At 46.6% G+C, this 27,772-nt stretch overlaps 1 protein-coding gene across 1 annotated transcript; it reads right to left on the minus strand.

The window, feature by feature from the left end:
• Positions 1 to 12,310: 12,310 nt before the first annotated feature.
• On the minus strand, positions 12,311 to 13,207 carry LOC137345773 (probable G-protein coupled receptor 139; the record flags this gene model as incomplete). Its single annotated transcript, XM_068009029.1, has 1 exon — positions 12,311 to 13,207. A coding segment is annotated over one exon (897 nt), but the record flags the coding sequence as incomplete, so codon positions are not given.
• Positions 13,208 to 27,772: the final 14,565 nt, after the last annotated feature.

A 27,772-nucleotide genomic window follows, 5' to 3' on the forward strand; every position in this document is an offset into this window, starting at 1 on the left:
TGCTTGGTCAGCCTAACTGTCTCTGTCTCGGAGTACCATTCTCAGGGACGTGATTTAGCCAACCTTGTCCCACAGTGCCTTGGGCAAATACAATATGTGGCTATACTTTCATCTTGAAGATGAGTATATATGGTTAGCTGCATCAGCCATGATTTCCCCCCAACAATCCCCCCTTTCGCTATAGGACTACCCCAGTCCTATTAACCGACATATCTTACTTGTATCGTTATCCCAATTTTAATACTGCCCGGTATTCCCTGCCTCCACGTACTGGCCAGTCACGCAATTTCAGGAATCCCGGTCACCTAGATACACTTTTTTGTTCACCCCTTGTATATCTAATGATTTAACTATGGAGGTTCCTGTGTTAACTCCTGTAATAACATCTTTCAAGATTTCCCTCTTACGCCTATGAAATACATTTCTTCCCCTACACCTGGGAGCTCCCGTGGTGTCAGCAGCTCGTCACATTATAACAGTGGTTAACATACTATATATATTCTTGGCCTGTTCTGGGCAATACTCTGGTATCCGGATGCCCGAGATATTGATCAGCACAGGCACAATTTCATGTTTCATATTATCATACAGTATCTCTCCCTCATTTAATAAAACAGTTCCACTTCTGGGTCCTCTCGTCTGTGGGCAGTTTAGTTCCCGTGGGATTGTTGATAATGCTGCGGGATGTGGGATTGTGGTGTCCGGAGGGAAGCACACATAAAGTGAAAGTGCTGGCGCTTCCCTCTGCTCATCCTCATACCCGCACACTGCCATCCCTCTCCCATCTATCTCTGTTACCCAGGGTCCCATGGTGCAAATAATCCCAAACACTCATCCATCTGCTTCCTCCACCTCCTTTTCAGACATGCAATGAAACCATGCATCAGCAGAGCAGCTCACACACACCTTTGTCCTTCCCGTGTGCACGTTAATCCATGCATTATAGAACGTTCTGTCCTGTCTCTGATCTTTCCTTGCCAGAACGACACCCCATCAGTCACATTATAATAAGCCCCTTAGTCCATGTATTTCCCTCCTGCACCTTTCTCTTCAATTCTTTGGGGGTCCAGTGGTAGTTCTTCATTCTCGGGCATCCGCAGTTGTTCAGGGTTCTTGGAAAGCAGCACGAAGGCTCACAGCCACTACAGTCTCCTTATCCTGGCTGATCATTTCTGTAATTTAAGCAAAAGGTCCTGGTTGTCACCAGGGGTGAGATCTTTTCTGCTTGGTTCCTTCCCTGTGTGGGACAAACACACCCTGAGATGCAGGTGTTAATGTTTATGGACTACATTCGTATCATTTCTATTCCTTCCAGGTTGCACGCTTGGTTGTATTGCACCTGAACTCGACCCCTCTGGGCTCGTGCCCGGTCGGTTATCCACTGAAAGATGGCCCATGTCCCCAATAATACTAATATTATCCCTAGCCCCAGAAACATTCCGTTCTCAAGGGTATTTATCCAGTCCTGGTATCTTTTGCCGTACTCATCAGTTTCCATAATATGTCTTATCTCAGGATCTGTCATCGATCGTCTGTATCATATAATTTCAGTTGGGACCAGTGTTTCCACCGGTCCTTCCCTTTCCTATCAATGCAAGCACAGGTGTCACTGGTCCTGATTATGTCATGTGGTCTGGTCCAATTCGGAGTGAATCCTGCCTGTTCTGGAGTAACTCGTACCAAGACTCTGTCTCCTACCAGGGGCGTGGGTGAGTTTAGTTTGCTGCCTTTTCAAGTTCTAGGTCACAGATTGCTTGCTGATCCTTCGCTTCCTGTCGTAGTTCCTTTAATTGCTGATCTAACTGCGCTACATAGCGTTTTATCCTACCCCTGTGTGGGCACATATCTTCTCCTCCTACTATAACACTGTCCGGGAGTTTCATGGCCCTCCTGGTCATGAACTCAAAAGGGGTCAGTCCTGTTTTTCGATTTGGGGTGGCTCTGAGTCTCATTAGAATGCAGGGTCATACATCAACCCAACCCCTCCCTGTGTCGGCATTGGCCTGAGCTATGGCAGTCTCTCAGGTCAGATTCATCCTCTCCACCATCCCTGAACTCTGGGGATGATGTGGGATGTGGAACTGTTGCCGGATCCCGAGGAATCTACAAGTTGTCTTCATCACGCTCCCGGTGAAGTGGGTCCCCTGATCTGAGTCGATCTGGAGGGGCACTCCCCACCGTGGGATGATATCAAAGGATAGGATCCGAGCCACGGTGTGGGCACTGCAGTCCCGTGTCGGGAACGCCTCTACCCACATACGGGGATCGGGTCTGGGTCTGGGGGCCAATGTGACTCATTGTTTCTTGGTTAACTGTTCAATTATGTCCAGCAGTTGTTGGTTATTCATTTTGCTCGCATCTGCGACAACTCCATCTTTCTTGGCCTCCTGCCGGGGTCCCTTCCCTTCTTTTCCACCCCACTTTGCCCAACAGTCCCTGGCTTCATGTCCCTGTCTGTTAGAATTATTACACTTCCTGCGACAATCACGTCTTGGAACTTTACATACTGCGCGGCAGTGGCCTGGCTCATTGCAATTGAAGCACGTCTTGGGCCCCCTCCCCGTCGCTGCTGCCTCGCCGACCTCAGTATCTAATACAGCTATTTTTGCCTTCTTTCCTGCTCCCGCCCCGAACTGGAAAACTTTATCAACTTTGCTTCCAATTTCCACCCTTCTCTCACCTTTACATGGTCCATCTCTGACACTTCCCTTCCCTTCCTCGACTTCTCTGTCTCCATCTCTGGGGATAGGTTGTCTACTAATATCCATTATAAGCCCACTGACTCCCACAGCTACCTCGACTACACTTCCTCACACCCTACCTCCTGTAAGGACTCCATTCCATTCTCCCAGTTTCTCCGTCTCCGACGCATCTGCTCTGATGATGCTACCTTCCATGACGGTGCTTCTGATATGACCTCCTTTTTCCTCAACCGAGGATTTCCCCCCACTGTTGTTGACAGGGCCCTCAACCGTGTCCAGCCCATTCTCCTCACCTCGACCCTCACCCCTTCCCCTCCCTCCCAGAACCGTGACAGGGTTCCCCTTGTCCTCACTTTTCACCCCATCAGCCTCCATATCCAAAGGATCATCCTCCGCCATTTTCGCCACCTCCAGCATGATGCCGCTACCAAACGCATCTTCCCCTCCCTTCCCCTGTCAGCATTCCGAAGGGATCGTTCCCTCCACGACACCCTGGTCCACTCCTCCATTACCCCCACCACCTCGTCCCCGTCCCATGGGACCTTCCCCTGCAATCGCAGGAGGTGTAATACCTGCCCATTTACCTCCTCTCTCCTCATGATCCCAGGCCCCAAACATTCCTTTCAGGTGACGCAGCGATTTACTTGTACTTCTTTCAATGTAGTATACTGCATTCGCTGCTCACAGTGTGGTCTCCTCTACATTGGGGAGACCAAGCGCAGACTGGGTGACCGCTTTGCGGAACATCTCCGCTCAGTCCGCAAGCAGGATCCTGAGCTTCCGGTTGCTTGCCATTTCAACACTCCCCCTCTGCTCTCATGCTCACATCTCTGTCCTGGGATTGCTGCAGTGTTCCAGTGAACATCAACGCAAGCTCGAGGAACAGCATCTCATCTACCGATTAGGCACACTACAGCCTGCCGGACTGAACATTGAGTTCAGTAATTTCAGAGCATGACAGCCCCCCATTTTACTTTCATTTTTAGTTATTTTTTCTTCCTTTTTTTTACATTCGTTTTTACATTTTTTACAATTATTTTTTTGCATTTATTTCATTTCATCTTAGTTTGTTCAGTTTGCTTACCCACTGTTTTTTTTTCAGGTTTGCACTTGCTGCTGTTCAATATTCAGTGTATTTACACCTATTCTGTACTAATGCTTTGTTTTTCAAAACACCATTAACATATTGTTTGCCTTTGCTCCGTGACCTTTTGGTCAGCTGTGTGGCCTGGTCCAATCTAGACCTCCTTTGTTATCTCTTGCCCCACCCCCACCTCACTTGCTTATAACCTGTGACTTTTCTAATATTTTTCAGTTCTGAAAAAGGGTCACTGACCCGAAACGTTAACTCTGCTTCTCTTTTCACAGATGCTGCCAGACCTGCTGAGTGGTTCCAGCATTTCTTGTTTTTATTTTTTGCCTTCTGTTGGTTATCTACGGCTGTTGCCCAGTGCTCAAAGTCATTGTAGTTGTTAGCAGTCACCAGTCCTATTTTTAAGATTGCTTGGTGTGCTGCGCTGAGACCATCTTTATACATTTGTATAAAGGTGGGGATCTGCCTGGTGGGGTTCACTATGTCACTGTGCACAACGAAAGCCTCAAACTTTTGGTTGCCATACTCAAGCGCGCTCTCCCCCTTTTTCCGGATTACCCCCACCACTAAATTCCAATTAACTGGGACCTGCCCCAGGGCTGCAGTAATATCAGATTTAAATGTCACAAAGTCTTGCTCCTGCTGTTGTGCTGTGGCAGCAAGATCTGGGCACCAAGTTCCGTCCTGATGTGCAGCTTGTAGCCGCCCCCAATAGTTCTCGGGTAGTTTAGTCCTGATCAATGCGACTATATCTCGGTTAGGAAGGTTGTGGCATTTGCGCATTTCCCTTTGTTTCTGCCAAAATGCCTCGTTGTTCTGTCTGGCTTGTAAGACAGGCAGCTTGTCTAATAATTTCAGTGTATCGCTAGGGCACAGGGAGGTGTATGTCATACATAACTGTGCCGGTCTGCCTGGTTGGGCTCACTGGCCGGTCTGAGTGACTTGGGGAAGAACAGCCGGGGTGTACTCTACCTTCACGGGGGTGGTTTTCACCAGCCCAGTAGGTGTATACGGAGGGGGTGAGTCCCATGCTTGTATTCAGACGCCTCCTCTTCTTGCAATCCCCAATCTATCTCAGTTTCTTCATTGGTTGGGGCACTTGGTTCAGTTTCCAAAGCTGGCAGCAAGGTCCATCCGGACATTACGGCAGCTTGTTTCTTATTCTGTCTCAAGTGGTTTAACCGTTTTGTTAACTCTACATGGGCTCGGAGTACCCGAACCCAGTCTTTCTTGTCCTTATCCTTTTTCTCATTTTGCCACCACTCCCTTTGTTTTGTGGGAGGGTCATGGGGATTCCAATTAGATTTAATCATCTTGTCGATAAGTTTCTTGTTTTTAATTGCCAAATGGAACGTAAGGGACCTCTCCGGTCCCCACTCGAGTTCTGCTTTTTCACTGACCATGCTTGGGTAGGATTAGCACCATTTTAAAGTTGGCTCTCAGAGGTCTGCTTTTCAGTCCAGCGCTACTTGTAGTAAACTGTCACGTCACCCTGCCGACTATTGGGTCCCAAGTCTGTCACAACCTTTACAACAAACCTATGATCAGATACTTTATACAATGCCCAATAACGCATCCTAATGCACTACCTACCACTGTTTGATGACTGGTCAGACCCCTCTACAGTTTCAGATACCTTAGTCACTAAACACCACCCGGTCCCGGGAAAATGAGTAAATATACTCACCCGGTGCTCCGTTGATGGTGGGCAACCCTCAAAATCCTGCTCGTGACGCCAATTGTTATCCTAGGTTCGGAATCAGGTCCCGGCCAACTCCTCCTTTGCCCCATTATCCCTTCGCCCACTAAATCCTGGCCGTCACGTGGGACTGCATCCTCTTAATTCAGGCTCAGGCTGGGTGATTGGGATGACGGGGTTTACAGAAGAGCTGACCTATTCCTGATCCTGCCAACTATGCCAACTGTTCTCGTGGAATGAATGAATCACTCGACAACCGGGTCTGTTCCAATCGTCAAATGGTTTATTGATCTTACACTGGTGGGGAGCAAGACGCTGGGCTCACCGTGCACTTCTCCACTGAACATAAGAAATGACACTGGTCTTATACATTTACTCAGCCCATCCCGGCTGGATACAATCCAATCATAACAGTTATTGATTACATATATTACACACATTACCAATTAGATTACTCATTAGGCATCATGTGACTGTGTGATCAGCTCATAGTAAGCCCCTGACCATCTTATGATGTTTACCAGACCCCCTTATCGACTATCCATGGGCCTTCACAATGAATCTTTCTACCTTTATCAGGCCTGCATTCCTGATTGCTTTGTGCAGACTGCAGTTACACAAAGCAGCTGTCCTATGCACTGATATGAGGGGCCCTGCTTGGTCAGCCTGTGTCTCGCAGTACCATTCTCAGGGATGTGACTTAGCCAACCTTGTCCCACAGTGCCTTGGGTAAATACTCCATTTTGTAACAATATATGGCTATACTTTCATCTTGTATATGAGTAAATATGGTTAGCTGTATCGGCCACGATTTCCCCTCAACAGAATGGACTATTAGAATTGTCTTTCTAAGCTAATCTGCATTTCCCATTCTCTATTCTGAGAGCCTAGTGGGACAGGGAATGTGTATTGACCAAACTCTACTGTCCATCCAATACACATTCCCTGTCCCACTCGGCTTACACTCATGATGTTTCAGTGTTCCTGTGTCAGAGGAATCCACATCTCTGCTCCAATGAAATAGAAGCTTCACAATTTTCATCCTTGACAAATACACAAATTGCTTCTGGTCTCTTTTCTTTACTCTACCCCACCCCCTGCCCTGTCCCCTGGTGTCCCAGTCTTTATGGTCAACTATCCCAGTCCAGTTACTCTATCCAGTCACAAGTAGGCCAGCTACTGAGAACAATGAATCAACAGGCAGTAACCAAGGAGAATATCTCACTTCCCAGTGAAACAGCATCTGCAATACCACTCAATTGGCTTGAACTGCACGATATACAGTTTTACACATAATCTAATATTTATGCAGTGATGTTTGTTTATATTTGATTCTTGTATAAAAATAGCTTACAGCCATGTATCCTTCTGACACACAGACCGCTGCAGCCTTCCTCAACCTCACTGTCACAGGGGCTTGACCAGGTTAAGGCAGCCCTTGTATTGGAGGAAATGTGTGTACAACACTCAACACTGTTAAAATTACCCTCGTAATGCCTGCAATATTAAAAACCTACCCAACGTCACCCTTATCCTGATGACCACCTTTCTGTGTGGCTGCATCAAGCTGTGTGTAGACTCCCAGTGTACAAATACTTAATGTCGCTGTGTGCTGAGGTTCCATCTGTCCTCGGTGTTGTGAAGGATGGTCTGGCTATGTTGCTGTGGAACGCTCCATTTAGTTGGCCCACACCGTACCATCTCTCCATTGTGGAAATGTTTGTACTGATTTTAAAAAAACTTTCACCACAAGTCCATCAGGCAGTGGTCTGCATGTGTCGGCCTCGAGGCCTGTGGGAAAATGGAATGGTGGATCGTGTCAAATGGTTCCTCGCGGAGACTGTCAAACTAATTTGGCAGAATGCCTCATTACCCGAACTTTCAAACAAACACCAAGCTTTTACTTGCCTGCTGAGAAGTGTCCTCGCTGTCAGATTCCTCCTGAAGGCCCAGAGTCGCAGCGTCCACACACACTGCCCTCGAGGAAGCTGCAATGAGGAAGAGACCATCACCCAACTCCTTCTGCAATGTTCCTTCACAAAGCAGGTCTGGAAAGAGATGCAGTGCTTTTTGTCAAGGGTCATTCCGAGCAGCTCCGTAACGTACGATTTAGCGCTCGACCGGCTGTTCCCAGGGATGCACATTGAGATAAATATCAACTGCTGCTGGAGGACGATCAACTTGGTGAAAGACGCACTTTGGTCTACCTGAAACTTGCTGGTCTTCCAGTGCAAAGAGCTGTCAATGACTGAGTATTGTAGACTGGCACATTCCAGGATCTAGGACTACGTGCTGAGGGACATACTAAAGTTTGGGGCAACCACTGCAAAGGCTCAACAGGGAAAGGCCACTGTGTATGGTCCTCCCACCATAGTGAACTGAGGGACTGGAACCCATAAAAAATCCTTTGGCCTAAATGCACCAGAGAATGTTTGACACAAAAGATTGTAAATATAACAGCACATTGTAAATATAACCTGTAATGGTAAGTGTAGTGAGGCACCTCATGTGCTCTATTGAAAGAAACTGATCTGTATTGCCCTTTATGTAATGTCTGGAATTGAACCAGTGACCTAAAAATAACTTTAGTTTGCTTTCCGTTTTTCCCTGTGTACTTGCTAACACCACAGCTGTGCAGAATGTGAGCCACCACTCACTGCAGACTGCTTGGACCAGTGGTGCATTGGGAAATGTGTCTGACTCCAGATCAGAAGAGTGTAGGTTCAGCTCCTACCTACCTCAATGATTTTTGTAAACTTTGCATTCTGACTCCACACAGTCTGCAAGCTGATCTACTTGGTCATGCTGCCTGACCGCTTGCAGGGCAAGTGTCTTCTTGGCTTCGTAGGCAGCGTTTCAGTCTCAAAATGTGAAAGTCCTAAATAAAAATCCTCAGTAAAGTATCCAGTGTTGTAAAGCTTTCTTTCCCCTCTCTCACCTCAGCTCTCCATCTTTGCTCCACATAAAAAGAAGGAATCCTTGCTGACTATAACACACCAAAGGATTTGATGCCTCTCGACCTCTTTGTATCTCAGCACGTGGAAACACTTTGGAAGGAAGTACGTGCGCTACCGTTCATTGACACCTGACACCACTGCCGTGTCTGATCAATTACCACAAGGTAAAAGTATAATGGAGAATGTGGATATCGATCCCACTACCTGTCACAGGCAAAGTGACTGCCCTACCATGGCCTGGTCTCACTTGGAGAATTCACTTGACATTCATCATACACCCTCTTTTATTATTTCATCATAATCTCTGTCTCTCTCATCATCCAACAAGCCCTGTTTTTGGTTCCTTTAACTTTCTCCCTTGTTGGAATGTTCGTTGCCTGTACCTGAGGCATCTCTTCCTTAAAGATAATCCATTGTTCCAATACAGCTCTTCCTGTCAGTCTTTTGTTCCATTTTAACCTGGCTCGATCCCTTCTCATCACCTTGAAATTAACTTCTTCCAATCTAGGCATGTCTGGAAACAAGCAGCTACCCCGAGTGTGAGGGAACAGTCGAGAACCCTGTCTGACTGACAGAGACTTCTTTTGCTTTCCAGTGAGTGCTGAGTATTTGGATGAGTTGCTGCTCAAAGGAGCTTCCTGCTGGCAGCAGGTGTATCTGGGAGGGCTCCTGAACCTTGGTGGCAACATGTTAAACTTTTCAAGTTAAGATCACTGCCTCCAGCTAATTGCTGTTTACTGCACACTTATTCCAAAACATGACATACTCCTACGAACTGGCAACCTAAAGATGGTTTTACTTTCCTTTACAGTTCACCACTCTACCTGTTGAGCTATCGAAGGGAAGTGTTGACTGAGATTATTCACTTTATGCCTTTAGTCACTCGGGACTTTGTCTACCTATTAATGCTGCAGCTCTGTGGGACTGTGAGCCACCAGCTGTTCCCCACAGACTGGGCCAGTGGTGTAATGGATAACACATCTGACTGTGGATCAGAAGTTGATAGCTTTGACTCCTACCTGACTCACAGATTTATGTAAACTTTGCATTATGACTTGGGACAGCTTGCAAACTGATCTACGAGGTCACACTGTCTGGTTGCAGTTTCAGCATGTGTCTTCTTAGTGCAGTAGACAGAGTGTCAGTGCCAGAATGTGAAAGCCCTGTTTACAAACCTCAATAAAGGCAGCAATTTTTGCAGTTTTATTCCTTCACTCACAGCAGCTTTCCATCTTTGCTGGTGAGGAAGGGTGGTGAGTGAGGGTGAGCGATGGATACGGTAGAGTGAGAGGAGGTAGAGGGCGAGATGGCGAGGGACTGGGTGAGGGAGGATGTAAGGGGTGAGGGAGTTGGGAGTGAGAAAGGGAGAGAGGCAGGAAAGGGGAGAGGGATGGGGAGATGGGGAAAATGTGTGGGTGGGAGAGGGTTAGGGGTGTGAGTGAGTCAGGAGAGGGGGGGGGGGAAAGAGAGACAAATAGAGAGAAAGAGGGTAATCGAAAAAGCAAGTGAGAATGTAAGTGATGGAGGAGGAGAGAGAGGGACAGAGAGGGGTGGGGTGCAGAGGGAGATGAGAGAGACAGGGAATGGGGAAAGTGAGATTGAGAGCAAAAGAGATTGAAAGAAAAATTGAGCACAAAAGACAGATGGAGTGAGCAAGGCAAAGAGAGACAAATAGGGAGAGATGGGGAAAGAGAGAGAAAGAAAGCAAGAGACTGAAAGAGAACGTAAGAGCAAGAGACAGAAAAAGAAAGAGAGACAAAGACACAGAGACACAGACAATGAGAGAGAGACACACACAGACACTGCAAAACGATGCTAGAGTGTGTGAGAAAGTGACATGTTATCTTTATATAACTCCTTTAATGTAAAAAAAAACAAGATGTTTGACAGACACATTATAAAGAAACATTTTACACAAAGGCAAATAAGGCAATATGAGGATAAAGAGAAGGGATTTAAGAAGCATCTTTAAGGAGACAGAGAGGGAGGTGGAGAGGTTTAGGAAGGGAATTTCAGAGCTTAGGGCCCAGGCAGCTGAAGGCATGGGCACTAATGGTGGAGTGATTAAATTCAGGGAAATTAACAAGAGAGAATTAGAGGTGTGCAGAGATCTCAGCGGTTTGTAGGGCTTGAGGAGGTTACAGAGATAGTGAGAGGTCTCGGGGCTGGAGGAGATACTGAGGGGTGTAAAACCAGAGGAGTCTACAGAGATAGGGTCGGGTGTAGGACTGGAAGAGGCTACCGAGATAGTGAGAGGTGTAAAACTGGAGGAGGTTACAGTGATGTGAAGGGTTGTAGGGGCTGGAGAAGGTTGCAGAGATAGTGAAGGGTGTAGAGGTTGGAGGAGATTACAGAGAGTGGGATAGGTGTAGAGTTGGAGGAGGGTACAGAGAGAGTGAGGGGTGTAAAACTAGAGGAGGCTACAGAGATAGGGATGGGTGTAAAACTAGAGGAGGCTACAGAGATAGGGAGGGGTGTAGGACTGGAGGAGGCTACAGAGATAGGAAGGGGTGTAGGACTGGAGGAGGCTACAGAGATAGGGATGGGGGTAGGACTGGAGGAGGCTACAGTGATAGGGAGGGGTGTAGGACTGGAGGAGGCTACAGAGATAGGGATGGGTGCAGGACTGGAGGAGGCTACAGTGATAGGGAGGGGTGTAGGACTGGAGGAGGCTACAGAGATAGGGATGGGTGTAAAACTAGAGGAGGCTACAGAGATAGGGAGGGGTGTAGGACTGGAGGAGGCTACAGAGATAGGGAGGGGTCTAGGACTGGAGGAGGCTACAGAGATAGGGATGGGTGTAAAACTAGAGGAGGCTACAGAGATAGGGAGGGGTGTAGGACTGGAGGAGGCTACAGAGATAGAGAGGGGTCTAGGACTGGAGGAGGCTACAGAGATAGGGATGGGTGTAAAACTAGAGGAGGCTACAGAGATAGGGAGGGGTGTAGGACTGGAGGAGGCTACAGAGATAGGGAGGGGTGTAGGACTGGAGGAGGCTACAGAGATAGGGATGGGTGTAGGACTGGAGGAGGATGCAGAGATAGGGATGGGTGTAGGACTGGAGGAGGCTACAGAGATAGGGAGGGGTGTCGGACTGGAGGAGGCTACAGAGATAGGGATGGGTGTAGGACTGGAGGAGGATGCAGAGATAGGGATGGGTGTAGGACTGGAGGAGGCTACAGAGATAGGGAGGGGTGTCGGACTGGAGGAGGCTATCGTGATAGGGAGATTTATAGGGGATGGATTGTGTTTTTCGATGATGTGGATGAGGAGCAGAATGCAGATGAGAAATAGGAGGAGGCCAAGGATAGATCCTTGGGGGACACCAGAGGTAACAGTGCAGGAGCAGGAAGAGAAGTCATTGCAAATGATTCTCTAACTACAATTAGATAGATAAGCATGGAACCAGGTGAGAGCAGTCCCACGCAGCTGGACGACAATGCAGAGGCGTTGGAGGAGGATGGTGTGGTTAACCATGTCAAAGGCTGCAGACAGGTCGAGAAGGACGAGGAGGGAAAGTTTACCTTTGTCACAGTCACACAGGATGTCATTTGTGACTTTGATAAGAGCTGTTTCAGTACGGTGATAGGGGCAGAAACCTGATTGGAGGATTCAGACATGGTGTTCCGGGAAAGATGGTCATGGATTTGGGAGGTGACAACACGTTCAAGGACTTTGGAGAGGAAAGGGAGTTTGGAGATGGGCCATTAGTTTGCAAGGACAGAGCGGGTCAAGGGTTATTTTTTTTAGGAGTAGGGTGATGACCAGAGATTTGAAAAAGAGAGGGACAGAACCTGAGGAGAGGGAACAGTTAACAATAGCAGCTAATATGGGAGCCAGGAAGGGACTTGACCCCATCTCAGTTGCTTTGTTTATTAATTAGTTCAATAATTGATGCAACCGGATATTTCACCGTGTTTTTGACCTGCTCTCTGAACTTGGACTGAGTTGCCCCATAGATAAATGTGTTTGTGCAGCAACTTAAAGTCACCAGCATATATCCGGCCTGTTGAAATATATATTCAGATTCGGTGTAATCCCTGTGTTCTGTTCCTGTAATGTTATAATATAAGAATTCTGTAACAGACACCAACCACAGAAGTATGAAGTTGCCGGATATGGTGAAGAGTAAAATCACAGACTTCCTTCTGCTCTCCATCTCTGGGTCACTGTGATTCTCTCCCTTGCTCTGACCCCTCAGTCCCTTACGGACTCGACTGGCCACTAAAATGTGTCTGACTGTCAGAGCGTTGAGCAACAGAATTAAAGCAAATGGGATCAATGGGGTTAAAACCTTATCAAACCTGTCAAATCCCACCCATCCGGGATCAGTATAATAAGTTGGCTTTCTATAACAGAACCACGGTACATTGTCAATTATCTCTCTAGGTTCAAGTGTAAAGTAAAAGGGGATGTCTTTTAAACAGAGCAGAATGCAGGTTGTTGCGAGAACCACAGCCGCAGTTTTCTTGGTGCAATATTTAGTTTTCAGCTTCTGGCAACAAATGGCCACAAATCGATCAAAGGTGAAAGTGACGGTGAACCAGACAGAACAGTCTACAACTGCATGGTACAGGACAGCATTAACACGACACACAGGAGTGATGTACAGGAAGGACACCAGGCTATAATAATAATTGATCCTGTACAGTATGACCCCAGTGATAATGAGCAGTAGATCCGCCGTTGCCATGGCCACCAGGTAGCGAGTGGTGCAGGTGGAGAGGCCGCACTTTCCCCGGGACAGGATCACAATCGCCAGTAAATTAACTGTAAGAGAGAGAAGGGAAAAGAGACTGGAAATTACTGATCAAACATTCTCTGTGTCTGACCCAGACAGTAAGGGCAGGATTTTAGCACCAAAAACAGGGGGTTAGGGGCAGGTCAGAGGTTAAAATGTAAAAATCTCAACCCCGACCGCTACCAACCTCTGACCTTCCCACTTCCGCGTTTAATAGAGTCTGAAAAGGGGACGGACAGACAACCGCTCCCAGGAGGCAGGTTGGTAATTTAAATATTTGAATAAGGCTGGAAGTCTCTGATTTACTCTGTTTTACAGGTTTAACTCTGTCTGGCCGGGATTCCCTGTTGTACCCCACACCACATACACCTGGGATTGGTGATTGGAACAGTCCCCCATTCCGTGATTGGACCCTTCATCAGGATCACCCCCCTCACCCTGGGACCACACCCCAACTTCCCTACGACAGGACCCCACCAGTCTATGGGATCAAATTTCACCAAGATCGGATGTCGCAACCCAGGATCGCAACCCACCACTCCCAGGATCAGACATTTCCCAGGTTCAGACCCCCTCCAAACTCAGACCCACTCTCTTGGGATCAGAGCACCGTCTGGGTTCGGAGGTTCCTGGGATCAGGGACCATCATGTCTTGGAGCAGACACTTCCCCGCCCCCCCCCCTACCACTCCCCCTTCCCAGACTCCGTCCAGGCTCCAGGACAGGAGACCCTTCCCTGGAGTTGGGGATCAGACACTCCCTCCCCGTCGGACCCTGCTGCACAATAAGAGACATCTCCCCCGGGCTGAGGGTCAAACACTACCATGCAGGTACAGCAAGGAATTAAGAAGCCTAATGGTATGCTGGCCTTCATTGCAAGGGGACTTGAGTACAGGAGTACAGATATCTTGCTCCAATTGCATTGGAGAGGCCTTGGTGAGGCCGCACTTGAGTACTGTGGACAGTTTTGGTCTCCTCATCTAAGGTAGGATACACTTGCCATAGAGAGAGTGCAACAGAGGTTCACCAGACTCATCACTGGAATGGCAGGATTGACTCATTAGGAGACATTGCAGAAACTGTGCCTGTATTCTGTAGAGTATCAAAGAATGAGAGATGATCTCATTGAAACTTACAAAACTCTGACAGGGGTTGACAGGGTGGATGTAGATCGGATATTTCCCCTGGCTGGTGAGTCTAAACCAGGAGACATCGTCTCAGAATAAGGGGTAGGTCATTTAAGACTGAGATGACAAATGTTATGTCCTAGTGAGGAGGGGAACACAGTTGCCACCTCTTGCCCTTCCTCCTATTTGACCACAACAGAGTTTATGCCTTTTTAAACAGCAGTTGTTCTAACCACCTCCGTGAGTGTTTTACCTTTTACTTTTACTGTGATGGTGAGAGAACCAATCAGATAGGTTTTCTTGAGTTTAAACAAGAAAGAGGTCAGTTTATTATACTTAACACTCTAACCCCGTTAGAGCACAGTGGCTCAGTGGTTAGCACCGCAGCCTCACAGCTCCAGCGACCCATGTTCAATTCTGGGGACTGCCTGTGTGGAGTTTGCAAGTTCTCCCTGTGTTTGCGTAGGTTTTCTCCGGGTGCTCCGGTTTCCTCCCACATGCCAAAGACTTGCAGGTTGATAGGTTAATTGGCCATTATAAATTGCCCCTAGTATAGGTAGGTGGTAGGGAAATATAGGGGATGTGGTAGGAATATGGAATTAGTGTAGGATTAGTATAAATGGGTGGTTGATGGTCGGCACAGACTCGGTGGGCCGAAGGGCCTGTTTCAGTGCTGTATCTCTAAACTAAACTAAACTAAAAATACTGAAAAAATGCTACACGTTCACATGAGAATCACACACACACATAACAAAAACGTATTCAAACTAACTATACTCAGAGTAAGAAACATCATTATCCAGAGGATTAGTATGCTGAAACAGTGCTGCCCTGCTGTTTAACTGTCAGGAAATAGTTAACATATGTTTTTGTTTGAGCAGTTCAATAGGAGACAGAGCAATATCAATACATTTCATTTTATACACTTATGATCAAACATCAGCAAAAACCACTTTGCAAACAATTACATTGTAAAAACACAGAGGCAGCTTCATAGAATGGAGAGATCAAATACCTGAAACAGTGATTTCAAAACAGAACTGGGTTGTACAATTGTACTCAGTACAATTCCACAGTGACAGATACTCCCAGTTATACATAGTCACTGGGATCAGGTGTTCCACTCCGGTCAGTGACCCACATTCAGCACAATTCCACAATGACAGATACTCCCAGTAATAAATGATCACTGGGGTCATGTTTTCTACTCTGGTTAGTGACCCACACTCATTTTGATTTTACACTGACTGATGCTCCCACTAATACCTTCACTCAGAGAGTTTTCTTCACTGAGGTCTAATTCAGCATTACACAATATTCCACTAAATACAATAACTTGATAATTCAGAAAGCCTGTCAGTTACAAACAGAGGATTATTATCAGCTGTGACAATGGAATAAAACTGCAGAGATAATTCAGGATATTTGACATAAGGAAATTATATCACTGATCGGGAGTCTGTATAACGGTGACCACTAGATCAGCATTTAACATTATCAGTCACAGAGTAAAACCAGAGACCAGCTCACACACAGATTTACACAACTTCAATGGTTATAGTCACTTACCAGCAACACCAATGACAGCAAGGATTGAGTAAGACACTTTCTCAATACTCTCAATTGGACGATACATTTTCTGTGTGAAGCGATGTATCCCTTCGTGCTGCAGACAATTTCTCTATATTAAACTCTGAGATGACACATTGCCAGAGCCTGTAATTTATACCCTGTGGGATCTCCCCGGGGATATTGAGGATCCCACATTGTTCAAACATTTTTTATTAATTGAACAAACTGATTACGACATCGGGTTCAGTCCGTGTTGTGATAGAATATATTTATTTCTGAGATTGAACTGGAAAATTCCGAAGACTGGACAATTTTGATCATATTAATTAACTCATGAAAATTGGAAGCTGTATTCTCCCAGCAATGAGGTTGTTCTTTCAAACACCATCAGTCCCATCTCTCGATCTCATGTTGTTTCAGTGATGTCCTTCGCTCGACTGTCACCATTCAGTAATTAAACTCCAAATGTTCGAGTCTCTCTCTGGGCTGTTATACTGCACTCTGGGATGTGTCTGCCCTCTTTAACTGTGACCATTCAGTTCAGTGATTAAAGTGGGTTATTTGTGACTCTGCATTGCAGATTTCAACTGATATATCATCTGAAATTATTCAACACCACAAACTGATCTCGCATCTCATTCTGATAAAGCACCTAAAACTAATGCAACACTTTAAACCAATAGAACAGCTCAAGGAATACAACCCTCCAATCAATACAGATCCTTAAACCAAAACAGATCCTCCAATCGATGCAAAGCCTCCAACTGATACAAACCCTCCAATCGATACAGACCCTCCAATCGATCCAGACCCTCCAATCGATACAGACCCTCCAATCGATACGGACAATTCAGTCGATACAAACCTTCCAATCGATACAAACCCTCCATCCGATACAAACCCTCCAATTGACACAGACCCTCCAATCGATACAGACCCTCCAATCGATACAAATCCTCCATCCGATACAAACCCTCCATCCAATACAAACCCTCCAATTGACACAGACCCTCCAATCGATACAGACCCTCCAATCGATACGGACCCTCCAGTCGATACAAACCTTCCAATCGATACAAATCCTCCATCCGATACAAATCCTCCATCCGATACAAACCCTCCAATCGATACAGAACCTCCATCCGATACAGACCCTCCAATCGATACAGACCCACCAATCGACACAGACCCTCCAATCGATACAGACCCTCCAATCGATACAGACCCTCCAATCGATACAGACCCTCCAATCTACGCAGACCCTCCAATCGAGACAGACCCTCCAATCGATACAGACCCTCCAATTGACACAGACCCTCCATCCGATACAGACCCTCCAATCGACACAGACCCTCCAATCGATACAGACCCTCCAATCGACACAGACCCTCCAATCGAGACAGACCCTCCAATCGATACAGACCCTCCAATCGACACAGACCCTCCAATCGAGACAGACCCTCCAATCGATACAGACCCTCCAATTGACACAGACCCTCCATCCGATACAGACCCTCCAATCGACACAGACCCTCCAATCGATACAGACCCTCCAATCGACACAGACCCTCCAATCGAGACAGACCCTCCAATTGATACAGACCCTCCAATTGATACAGACCCTCCAATCGATACAGACACTCCAACTGATACAAACAGTCCAATCGATACAGAACCTCCAATCGATACAAACCCTCCAATCGATACAGACCATCCAATCGATACAAACCATCCAATCGATACAGACCCTCCAATCGATACAGACACTCCAAATGATACAAACAGTCCAATCGATACAGAACCTCCAATCGATACAGACCATCCAATCGATACAAACCATCCAATCGATACAGACCCTCCAATCGATACAGACCCTCCAAATGACACAAACCCTCCAATTGACACAGACCCTCCAATCGATACAGACCCTCCAATCAATACAGACCCTCCAATTGACACAGACCCTCCAATCGATACAGACACTCCAAATGATACAAACAGTCCAATCGATACAGAACCTCCAATCGATACAGACCATCCAATCGATACAAACCCTCCAATCGATACAGACCCTCCAATCGATACAGACCCTCCAAATGACACAAACCCTCCAATTGACACAGACCCTCCAATCGATACAGACCCTCCAATCGATACAGACCCTCCAATCGATACAGACCCTCCAATCTACACAGACCCTCCAATCGAGACAGACCCTCCAATCGATACAGACCCTCCAATTGACACAGACCCTCCATCCGATACAGACCCTCCAATCGACACAGACCCTCCAATCGATACAGACCCTCAATTCGACACAGACCCTCCAATCGAGACAGACCCTCCAATCGATACAGACCCTCCAATCGATACAGACCCTCCAATCGATACAGACCCTCCAATCGACACAGACCCTCCAATCGAGACAGACCCTCCAATCGATACAGACCCTCCAATTGACACAGACCCTCCATCCGATACAGACCCTCCAATCGACACAGACCCTCCAATCGATACAGACCCTCCAATCGACACAGACCCTCCAATCGAGACAGACCCTCCAATTGATACAGACCCTCCAATTGATACAGACCCTCCAATCGATACAGACACTCCAACTGATACAAACAGTCCAATCGATACAGAACCTCCAATCGATACAAACCCTCCAATCGATACAGACCATCCAATCGATACAAACCATCCAATCGATACAGACCCTCCAATCGATACAGACACTCCAAATGATACAAACAGTCCAATCCATACAGAACCTCCAATCGATACAGACCATCCAATCGATACAAACCATCCAATCGATACAGACCCTCCAATCGATACAGACCCTCCAAATGACACAAACCCTCCAATTGACACAGACCCTCCAATCGATACAGACCATCCAATCAATACAGACCCTCCAATTGACACAGACCCTCCAATTGATACAGACCCTCCAACTGATATGAACGCTGCAATCAATACAGACCCTCCAATCGATACAGACCCTCCAACCAATACAAACCTACCAATTGACACAGACCCTCCAATCGATGCAGACCCTCCAACCAATACAGACCATCCAACTGGTACAAACCCTCCAATTAAAACAGACCCTCCAATCGATACAGACCCTCCAATCAATACAGACCCTCCAATTGACACAGACCCTCCAATTGATACAGACCCTCCAACTGATATGAACGCTGCAATCAATACAGACCATCCAATCGATACAGACCCTCCAATCAATACAAACCTACCAATTGACACAGACCCTCCAATCGATGCAGACCCTCCAACTGATACAAACCCTCCAATCGATACAGACCATCCAACCAATACAGACCATCCAACTGGTACAAACCTACCAATTGACACAGACCCTCCAATCGATACAAACCCTCCAATCGATACAGACCCTCCAAATGCCACAAACCCTCCAATTGACACAGACCCTCCAATCGATACAGACCCTCCAATCAATACAGACCCTCCAATTGACACAGACCCTCCAATTGACACAGACCCTCCAATGGATACAGACCCTCCAATCAATACAGACCCTCCAATTGACACAGACCCTCCAATTGACACAGACCCTCCAATCGATACAGACCCTCCAATCAATACAGACCCTCCAATTGACACAGACCCTCCAATTGACACAGACCCTCCAATCGATACAGACCCTCCAATCAATACAGACCCTCCAATTGACACAGACCCTCCAATCGATACAGACCCTCCAATCAATACAGACCCTCCAATCGATACAGACCCTCCAATCGATACAGACCCTCCAAATGCCACAAACCCTCCAATTGACACAGACCCTCCAATCGATACAGACCCTCCAATCAATACAGACCCTCCAATTGACACAGACCCTCCAATTGACACAGACCCTCCAATCGATACAGACCCTCCAATCAATACAGACCCTCCAATTGACACAGACCCTCCAATTGATACAGACCCTCCAACTGATATGAACGCTGCAATCAATACAGACCATCCAATCGATACAGACCCTCCAATCAATACAGACCCTCCAATTGACACAGACCCTCCAATTGACACAGACCCTCCAATCGATACAGACCCTCCAATCAATACAGACCCTCCAATTGATACAAACCCTCCAATTGATACAGACCCTCCAACTGATATGAACGCTGCAATCAATACAGACCATCCAATTGATACAAACCCTCCAACTGATACAAACCCTCCAATTGACACAGACCCTCCAATTGATACAGAACGTCCAACCAATACAGATCCTCCAACCGATGCAGACCCCCCAACCGATACAGACGCTCCGACTGATACAAACCCTCCAATTAAAACAAACCCTCCAATCGATACAGACTCTCCAACCGATACAAACCCTCCAATTGACACAGACCCTTCAATCGATACAGATCCTCCAACAAATACTGATCCTCCCACCGATGCAGACCCTCCAACTGATACAAACCCTCCAATTGACACAGGCCATCCAATCGATACGAATGCTCCAATCGATACAGGCCCTCCAACCGATACAAACCCTCCAACAGATACAGACTCTCAATTGATACTTTTATGGCACGACTGCTCAAGACAAAGCCCCCAATCAAAATATATGATTCTAATCACGGTGGGAGCAACACACTGTCAATTCAGTCCCGTCACTCCACAGGTGACAGAACATATATCTTTAAGGTTTCCAAAATCAAAGAAAACCATCGCTGAATTGAACACTCTACTAACCCCCCAATGAGGCGAATCAAACCAGGTAGCTTTAGATATCAACAAATTAACTGTTTATTGGAAAAAAAACAAAAATCTTAAGTACTACTAAGATAAACCAATATCTAAAAATAAAAATAACAGTAAAGTCCTTGCAGATTTACACTTCCTGACAAACAGTTCTCTGCTTCAAAGTCCACTCGCAATCTTCCAGGGTCTGATGAATCTGATGATCGAAATTTGATAATCAGTTCAAGATTTGAAGCTTAAAATTCTTCTTCTTTCCAGCGATGACCACTGCAGAGCAACAATTCACAACCACTTTCAAAAGCAACAATCTGCCTCAACTTTTCGAATTTTGAGTGGTAGAAATAAACAGTCTAAATTTGCTTCCTTCAGTTTAAATTGACTGAGAGATCTCTCCTACAGTATGTGCTGGTACCACTGTGTCTGTCAGAATAGTCTGTCTGTCAACTGTCCCTGCAAAATTCAGTTTTTCAAAAGTAAACAGTGTCCTGTTCCCTATCTCTGAATGGTTGTATCCAGGGCAACCAAGATGCACCTTCACTTGGTAACTTCTGAAGCTGGCTGCCTTAAAGCAATACTGATATTTTGTTGTCTAAAAGTCACACTGCAATATTTCCTGAGGATAAAAAAGGATCATGACAATACAGACCCTCCAACCGATGCATACCCTCAAACTGATACAAAGGTTCCAACTGATATAGACCCTCCAATCAAGAGAGATTCGCCACTCGATACAGAACCTCCAACTAATCGATCACCTCATTAACACAGCCCTTCACATGAAGAAAGCAACTCATACTAATGCATCACCTCAAGCTAATGCATCACTTCCAGTTAATACAGTATCTCAAATGCCTTAAACTAACAGCATATATCAAAGTAATCTAGCTCCTCAGACTAATACAGTTCACCAAAATAATATAGCATAGAATTACAGAGGTTAAAGAGATAAGGAGGGGTTAGGGCTGGAGGAGGTTACAAGTTTAGGGAGGGGTATGGCTGGGGGAGGTTACGGAGATAGGGAGGGGTTTTGGGGTTGAAGGAGGTTATAGAAATCAGGAGGGGTGTAGGGGCTGGAAATCTATAGCACAGGAGAAGGCCATTCGGCCCATCGCACCTGTGCAAGCCATAAAAAGATCTATTTAGCCGAATGCTGCTTTCCAGCACTTGGACCATAGTCCTGTAGGTTACAGAACCTCAGGTGCATATCCAAGTTTTATTTTTTATATGAGGAGGGTTGCTGCCTCTCCCGCCCTTTCAGGCAGTGAGTTCCAGACCTCCATCACCCTCTGAATGTAAACATTTGTCCTCAAATCCCCCCTAATACTTTCACCAATTACTTTAAGTCTATGTCCCCCTCTCTGCTAAGGGAAATAGGTCCTTTTTATTCAATCTATTTAGGACCCTCATAATTGTATGCATCTCAATTAAATCCTTCCTCTGTTCCAAGGAGAACACTCCCACTCTATCCAATCTTTCCTCAGCATTAAAATTCTCCAGTCCCAGCAACATCCTCTGTAAATCTCCTCTGTACCCTCTCTAGTGAGATCACATTCTTCCTGTAATGTGGTGACTAGAACTGTACACTGTTCTCCAGCTATACTCCAGAGTGTTCAGCACAGAGTGGTCAGAAATGGACAGCACTGCAATCAGAGTGTGAAAGTTGGGAATTTGCTGCGTGGAAATTCAGAGCAGATGGGAAAGATGCTTTTTTACTGTGTAGTAACTGTGAGATAAAATAAAAGAAGGACTGCATTTCTGTAGCAACTTTCACAATACACCGATGTCCCAAAGGGCTTTACAGACAATGAACTACTTTTTGAAGTGCAGTCACTTTTGTAAAGTCAGATATGGGACAGCCAAATAGCACACAACAAGATCCCACAAACAGCAATCTGAAAATGACTGAGGAGGGTGAAGATAGGGAGGGTGTAGGGGCTGGAGGAGGTTACAGAGATAGGGAGGGGTGTAGGGGCTGGAGGAGGTTACAGAGATAGGGAGGGGTGTAGGGGCTGGAGGAAGTTACAGAGATAGGGAGGGGTTTAGAGCTGGAGGAGGATACCCAGATAGGGAGGGGTGTAGAACTGGAGGAGGTTACAGAGATCGGGAAGGATGTAGGGGCTGGAGGAGGTTACAGAAATAGGGAGAGGTGTAGGGGCTGGAGGAGGTTACAGAGTTAGGGAGGGGTTTAGAGCTGGAGGAGGTTATAGAGATAGGGAGGGGTGTAGTGCTGGAGGAGGTTACAGAGGTAGGGAGGGGTGTAGAACTGGAGGAGGTTACAGATATAGGGACTGGTGTAGGTGATGGAGGAAGTTACAGAGATAGGGAGGGGTTTAGGGGCTGGAGGAGGTTACAGAGATCGGGAGGGTTGATGGAGCTGGAGGAGGGTACAGAGATAGGGAGGGGTTTAGAGCTGGATGAGGATATAGAGGTATGGAGGGATGTTGGGCTGGAGGAGGTTACAAAGATAGGGAGGGGTGTAGGGGCTGGAGGATATTACAGAGAAAAGGAGGGGTGTCGGGGCTGGAGGAGGTTACAGAGGTAGGAAGGGGTTTAGAGCTGGTGGAGGTTACAGTGATAGGGAGGTGTGTAGGGGCTGTAAGAGGTTATAGAGATAGGGAGAGGAACGGGGCTGGAGGAGGTTGCAGAGATAGGGAGGGGTGTAGGTGCTGTAGGAGGTTACAGAGATAGTGAGGGGCGTAGGAGCCGAAGGAGATTACAGAGATAGGGAGGGGTGTAGGTGCCGGAGGAAGTTACAGAGATAGGGAGGGTTGTAGGGGTGAAGGAGGTTATAGAGATAGGGAGGGGTGTAGGGCTGATGGAAGTTACAGAGATAGAGAGGGGTGTTTTTTTATATTTATTCCTGGGTGTCACTGGCTAGACCAGCATTTATTGCCCATCCCTAATTCCCCTTGAGAAGGTGGTGGTGAGCTGCCTTCTTGAACCGCTGCTGTCCACGGGGGGCAGGCACACCCACAGTGCTGATCGGAAGGGAGTTCCAGGATTTTGACCCAGCAGCAGTGAATGAACGGTGATATAGTTCCAAGTTCGGATAGTGTGTGGCTTGGAGGGGAACTTGCAGATGGTGGTGTTCCCATGCATCTGCTGCCCCTATCCTTCTCGGTGGTAGAGGTCATGGGTTTGGAAGGTACTGTCTAAGGAGCCTTGGTGCGTTGTTGCAGTGCATCTTGCAGATGGTAAACAATGCTGCCACTGTTTGGTGGTGGAGGGTGTGAATGTTTGTAGATGGGGTGCCAATCAAGCGGGCTGCATTATCCTGGATGGTGTCCAGCTTCTTGAGTGTCATTGGAGATCCACCCATGCAGGCATATTCCGTCACACTACTGACTTGTGCCTTGTAGATGGTGGACAGGCTTTGGGGAGTCAGGAGGTGAGTTACTCGTCGCTGCATTCCTAGTCTCTGAACTGCTCTTGTAGCCATGGTATTTAAATGACTACTCCAGTTCAGTTTCTGGTCAATGATAACCCCCAAGATATTGATCGTGGGGGAATTCAGCGAGCGTAATGCCGTTGAATATCAAGGCAAGATGGTTAGATTCTCCCTTGTTGGAGATGCTTTTTGTCTGGCAGGTGGTGCAGTGGTTAGCACCACAGCCTCACAGCACAGCACTGACACAAGTTCAGTTCTGGGTACTGTCTGTCTGGAGTTTCCAAGTTCTCCCTGTGACCGTGTGGGTTTCCGCCAGGTGCTCTGGTTTCCTCCCACAGCCACAGACTTGCAAGTGGATAGGTAAATTGGCCGTTGTAAATTGCCACTAGTGTAAGAGGTGGTAGGAGAATGGTGGGGATGTGGTTGGGAGTATGGGATTAATGTACGATTAGTATAAATGGGTGATTGTTGATCAGCATAGACTCAGTGGGCCAAAGGGCCTGTTTCAGTGCTGTATTTCTCTATGACATTTGTGTGGCATGAATGTCACTTGCCACTTATCAGCCCAATCCAGGTCTTGCTGCATTTCCATACTGACTGTTTTAATATCTTAAGAGTCATGAATGGTGCTGAACATTGTACAATCAAAAGTCAACATCCCCACTTCTGACCTTATGATTAAAGGAAGGCTTTTGATGAAGCAGCTGAAGATGGTTGGGCCGACGACACTACCCTGAGGAACTCCTGCAATGATGTCCTGGAGCTGAGATGATTGACCTCCAACAACCACAACAATTTTCCTTTATGCTAGGTATGACTCCAACCAGCAGAGAGTTTTCCCCCATTTCCCTTTGACTCCAGTTTTGCTCGGGCTCCTTGATGCCATACTCGGTCAAATGCTGCATGATGTCAAGGGCAGTCACTTGCACCTCACCTCTTGAGTTTAGCTGCTTTGTCCATGTTTGAACCAAGACTATGATGATCTCAGGAGCTGAGTGGCCCTGGCAGAACCCAAACTGAACATTAATGAGCAGGTTATTGCTAAGCAAGTGCCACTTGATAGCACCATCAACAACACCTTCCATCACCTTCCTGATGATTGAGAATAGATAGATAGAGCGGTAATTGCCCGGGTTGGACTTATCCTGCTTTTTGTGTACAGGACGTACCTGGGCAATTTTCACAATGCCAGGTAAATGCCAGTATTGTAGCTGTACTGGAACAGCTTGGCTAGGGGCGCAGCAAGTTCTGGAGCACAGGTCTTCAGCACTATTGCTGGAATGTTGACCGGGCCTACAGCCTTAGGGGTGTAGGGGCTGGAGGTGGTTATAGAGGTTGGAAGGGTGTAGGGAAGGTGGAAGTTACCGGGACAGGGAGGCGGTAGATTTGGAAGAGTTTACAGAGATAGGGAGGGGTGCAGGACTGCAGGAGTTTTCAGAGATAGGGAGGGATGTAGGTGTGGAGGAGATTACAGAGATAGGGAGGGGTGTAGGTGTGGAGGAGATTACAGAGATAGGGAGGGGTGTAGGGCTGGAGCAGGTTATAGAGATTAGGGAGGGGTGTAGGACTGGAGGAGGTTAAAGAGATAGGCAGGGATGTAGGGCTTGAGCTGGTTACATAAATTGGGAGGGGTGTAGGGGCTGGAGGAGGCTACAGAAATAGGGAGGATTTTAGGTCTGGAGGAGGTTATAGAGATAGGGAGGGTTCTACGGACTGGAGGAGATTACTACTGTGTCTATTCCAGAAGTGGGACCAGTTTAATGTTTGAATTAGTACCAGGCCATTCTTTCCATCAAATTGCCTGGATATTTTCCCCTGATAGGGCACCCCGACATCCCCAACAGGAGGGGTAAACATGATGAATTGGTTTGAAACCACCGCCACCAGATACCCACCGCTGTTCCATTACCATTACAAATACATTTTACCTGAACCCCATTCCCTTCCTCCACATGTGCACCAATAGTTCGATTCCATCCAACAGTTCCTCCATGCAACCAGGACTTGTCACCTCCCAGCGGCAGTTCCACTGTCGACTCAGTCGTTCCTCGATTTCTCTCACCCTTTCTTCTTCTCTGGTTGGATTGTATTTATATCGTTCATCTTGAGGATCACTCCGGCACCAACCCTTAATCACTGCTGAGTGGTACATATGAAGCAGGCTCAATTCGATTATCACACACATACACCCAACGATTCTCACCATAACTGGGAAGTGATCAAACACAGTATCTGGTTACATATCATTCTGTTTACTGTTTCTTCTGGCCTCGCCTCCAGCCCTGTTTTGGCCGGTGTGAGGATAACTGGCGTGAGGAAGAGGGTCCCGGGGTCGTATAGTCACCGGACCGTACCCACACGGGCTGGGTAGTTGGACGGGGCCGCAGCTCCCTGTTCAATGGTTCATTATGTGGCCACCATTCATCAGCATTATCCAGCATCCAGGTCTCACTATCCGTGGTTCACTAAAAAAGTTAAAGATAGTATGAAACTTAAAGAGAAACTATAGAATTGTGTAAAGATGGACGGCAGGTGAGAAGATTGGACAGACCATAAAAAGCAGCAAGGAACGACCAAAGAATTAATAAGGAGGGAAAAATTAGAGTATGAGAGAAAGCTGGTGAGAAATATAAATAACAGATACTAAGAGTTTCTTATGGACATTTAAAAAAGAAAAGAGTTAAAAAGTGAGCATTGTTCCGATAGAAAGTGAAGCTGGAGAAATAATAAGGGAAAATTAGGAGATGGCAGATGAATTGAACAGATATTTTTCATCGGTCTTCACTATAGAGGATACAAGTTACATCCCAGAAATAGCTGTAAATCAGAAATCACCAGGGAAGTGGCACTGAACAAATTGTAGGAGCTGCGGACTGACAAGTCCCCAAGTTCTGATGGGCTTCATCCTCAGGTCCGAAAAGCGTGACTAGTGAGATAGTTGATGTGTTGTCTTTAATTTTCCAACATTCCCTCGATTCGGGGAAGGGTCCATTAGCTTGGAAAATAGTAAACATAACTCCTTTATTCAAAAAAGGAGGGAAACAGAAAGCAGGAAACTTCAGGCCACTGAACTTAACATCCGTCAGAGGGAAAATGTTACAAGTCATCATTAAAGACGTTATAGCAAGGCACCTAGAAAAAAATCAAGGCAATCAGGCAGAGTCAACATGGTCTTGTGAAAGGGAAATCATCTTTGAAGAAGTGCTGTGGATAAAGGGAAACCGGTGGTTGTATTGTACTTAGATTTCCAGAAGGCATTTGATAAGGTGCCACATCAAAGGTTATTGCGGAAAATAAAAGCTTATGGATAGATGATTGGCTAGCAAACAGGAAACAGCGAGTAGGCATAAATGGGTCACTTCTGATTGGCAAAATGGAGTGAGTGATGTGCCAGTACTGGGGCCTCATATTTTTACAATTTATATAAATGACTTGGGTGAAGATATGGTTACTAAATTTGCTGATCACACAAAGATAGATAGGAAAGTAAGTTGTGAAGTAGACTTAGGGAGGCTACAAAGAGGTATAGACAGATTACGTGAGTGGGAAAAGATCTGGCAAATGTGGAAAAATGTGAAATTTCCATTTTGGAAGAAAGAATAAAAAAGAAGCATATTTTCTAAATGATGAGATATTGCAGAGCTCTGCGATGCAGAGGGATCCAGGTGTCCTCGCGCCTGAATTGCAAAAGGTTGGTATGCAGGTACAGCAAGTAATTACGATAGCT

This window comes from Heterodontus francisci, chromosome 29 (assembly GCF_036365525.1).
Source record: "Heterodontus francisci isolate sHetFra1 chromosome 29, sHetFra1.hap1, whole genome shotgun sequence".
Lineage (NCBI taxonomy): Eukaryota > Metazoa > Chordata > Chondrichthyes > Heterodontiformes > Heterodontidae > Heterodontus > Heterodontus francisci.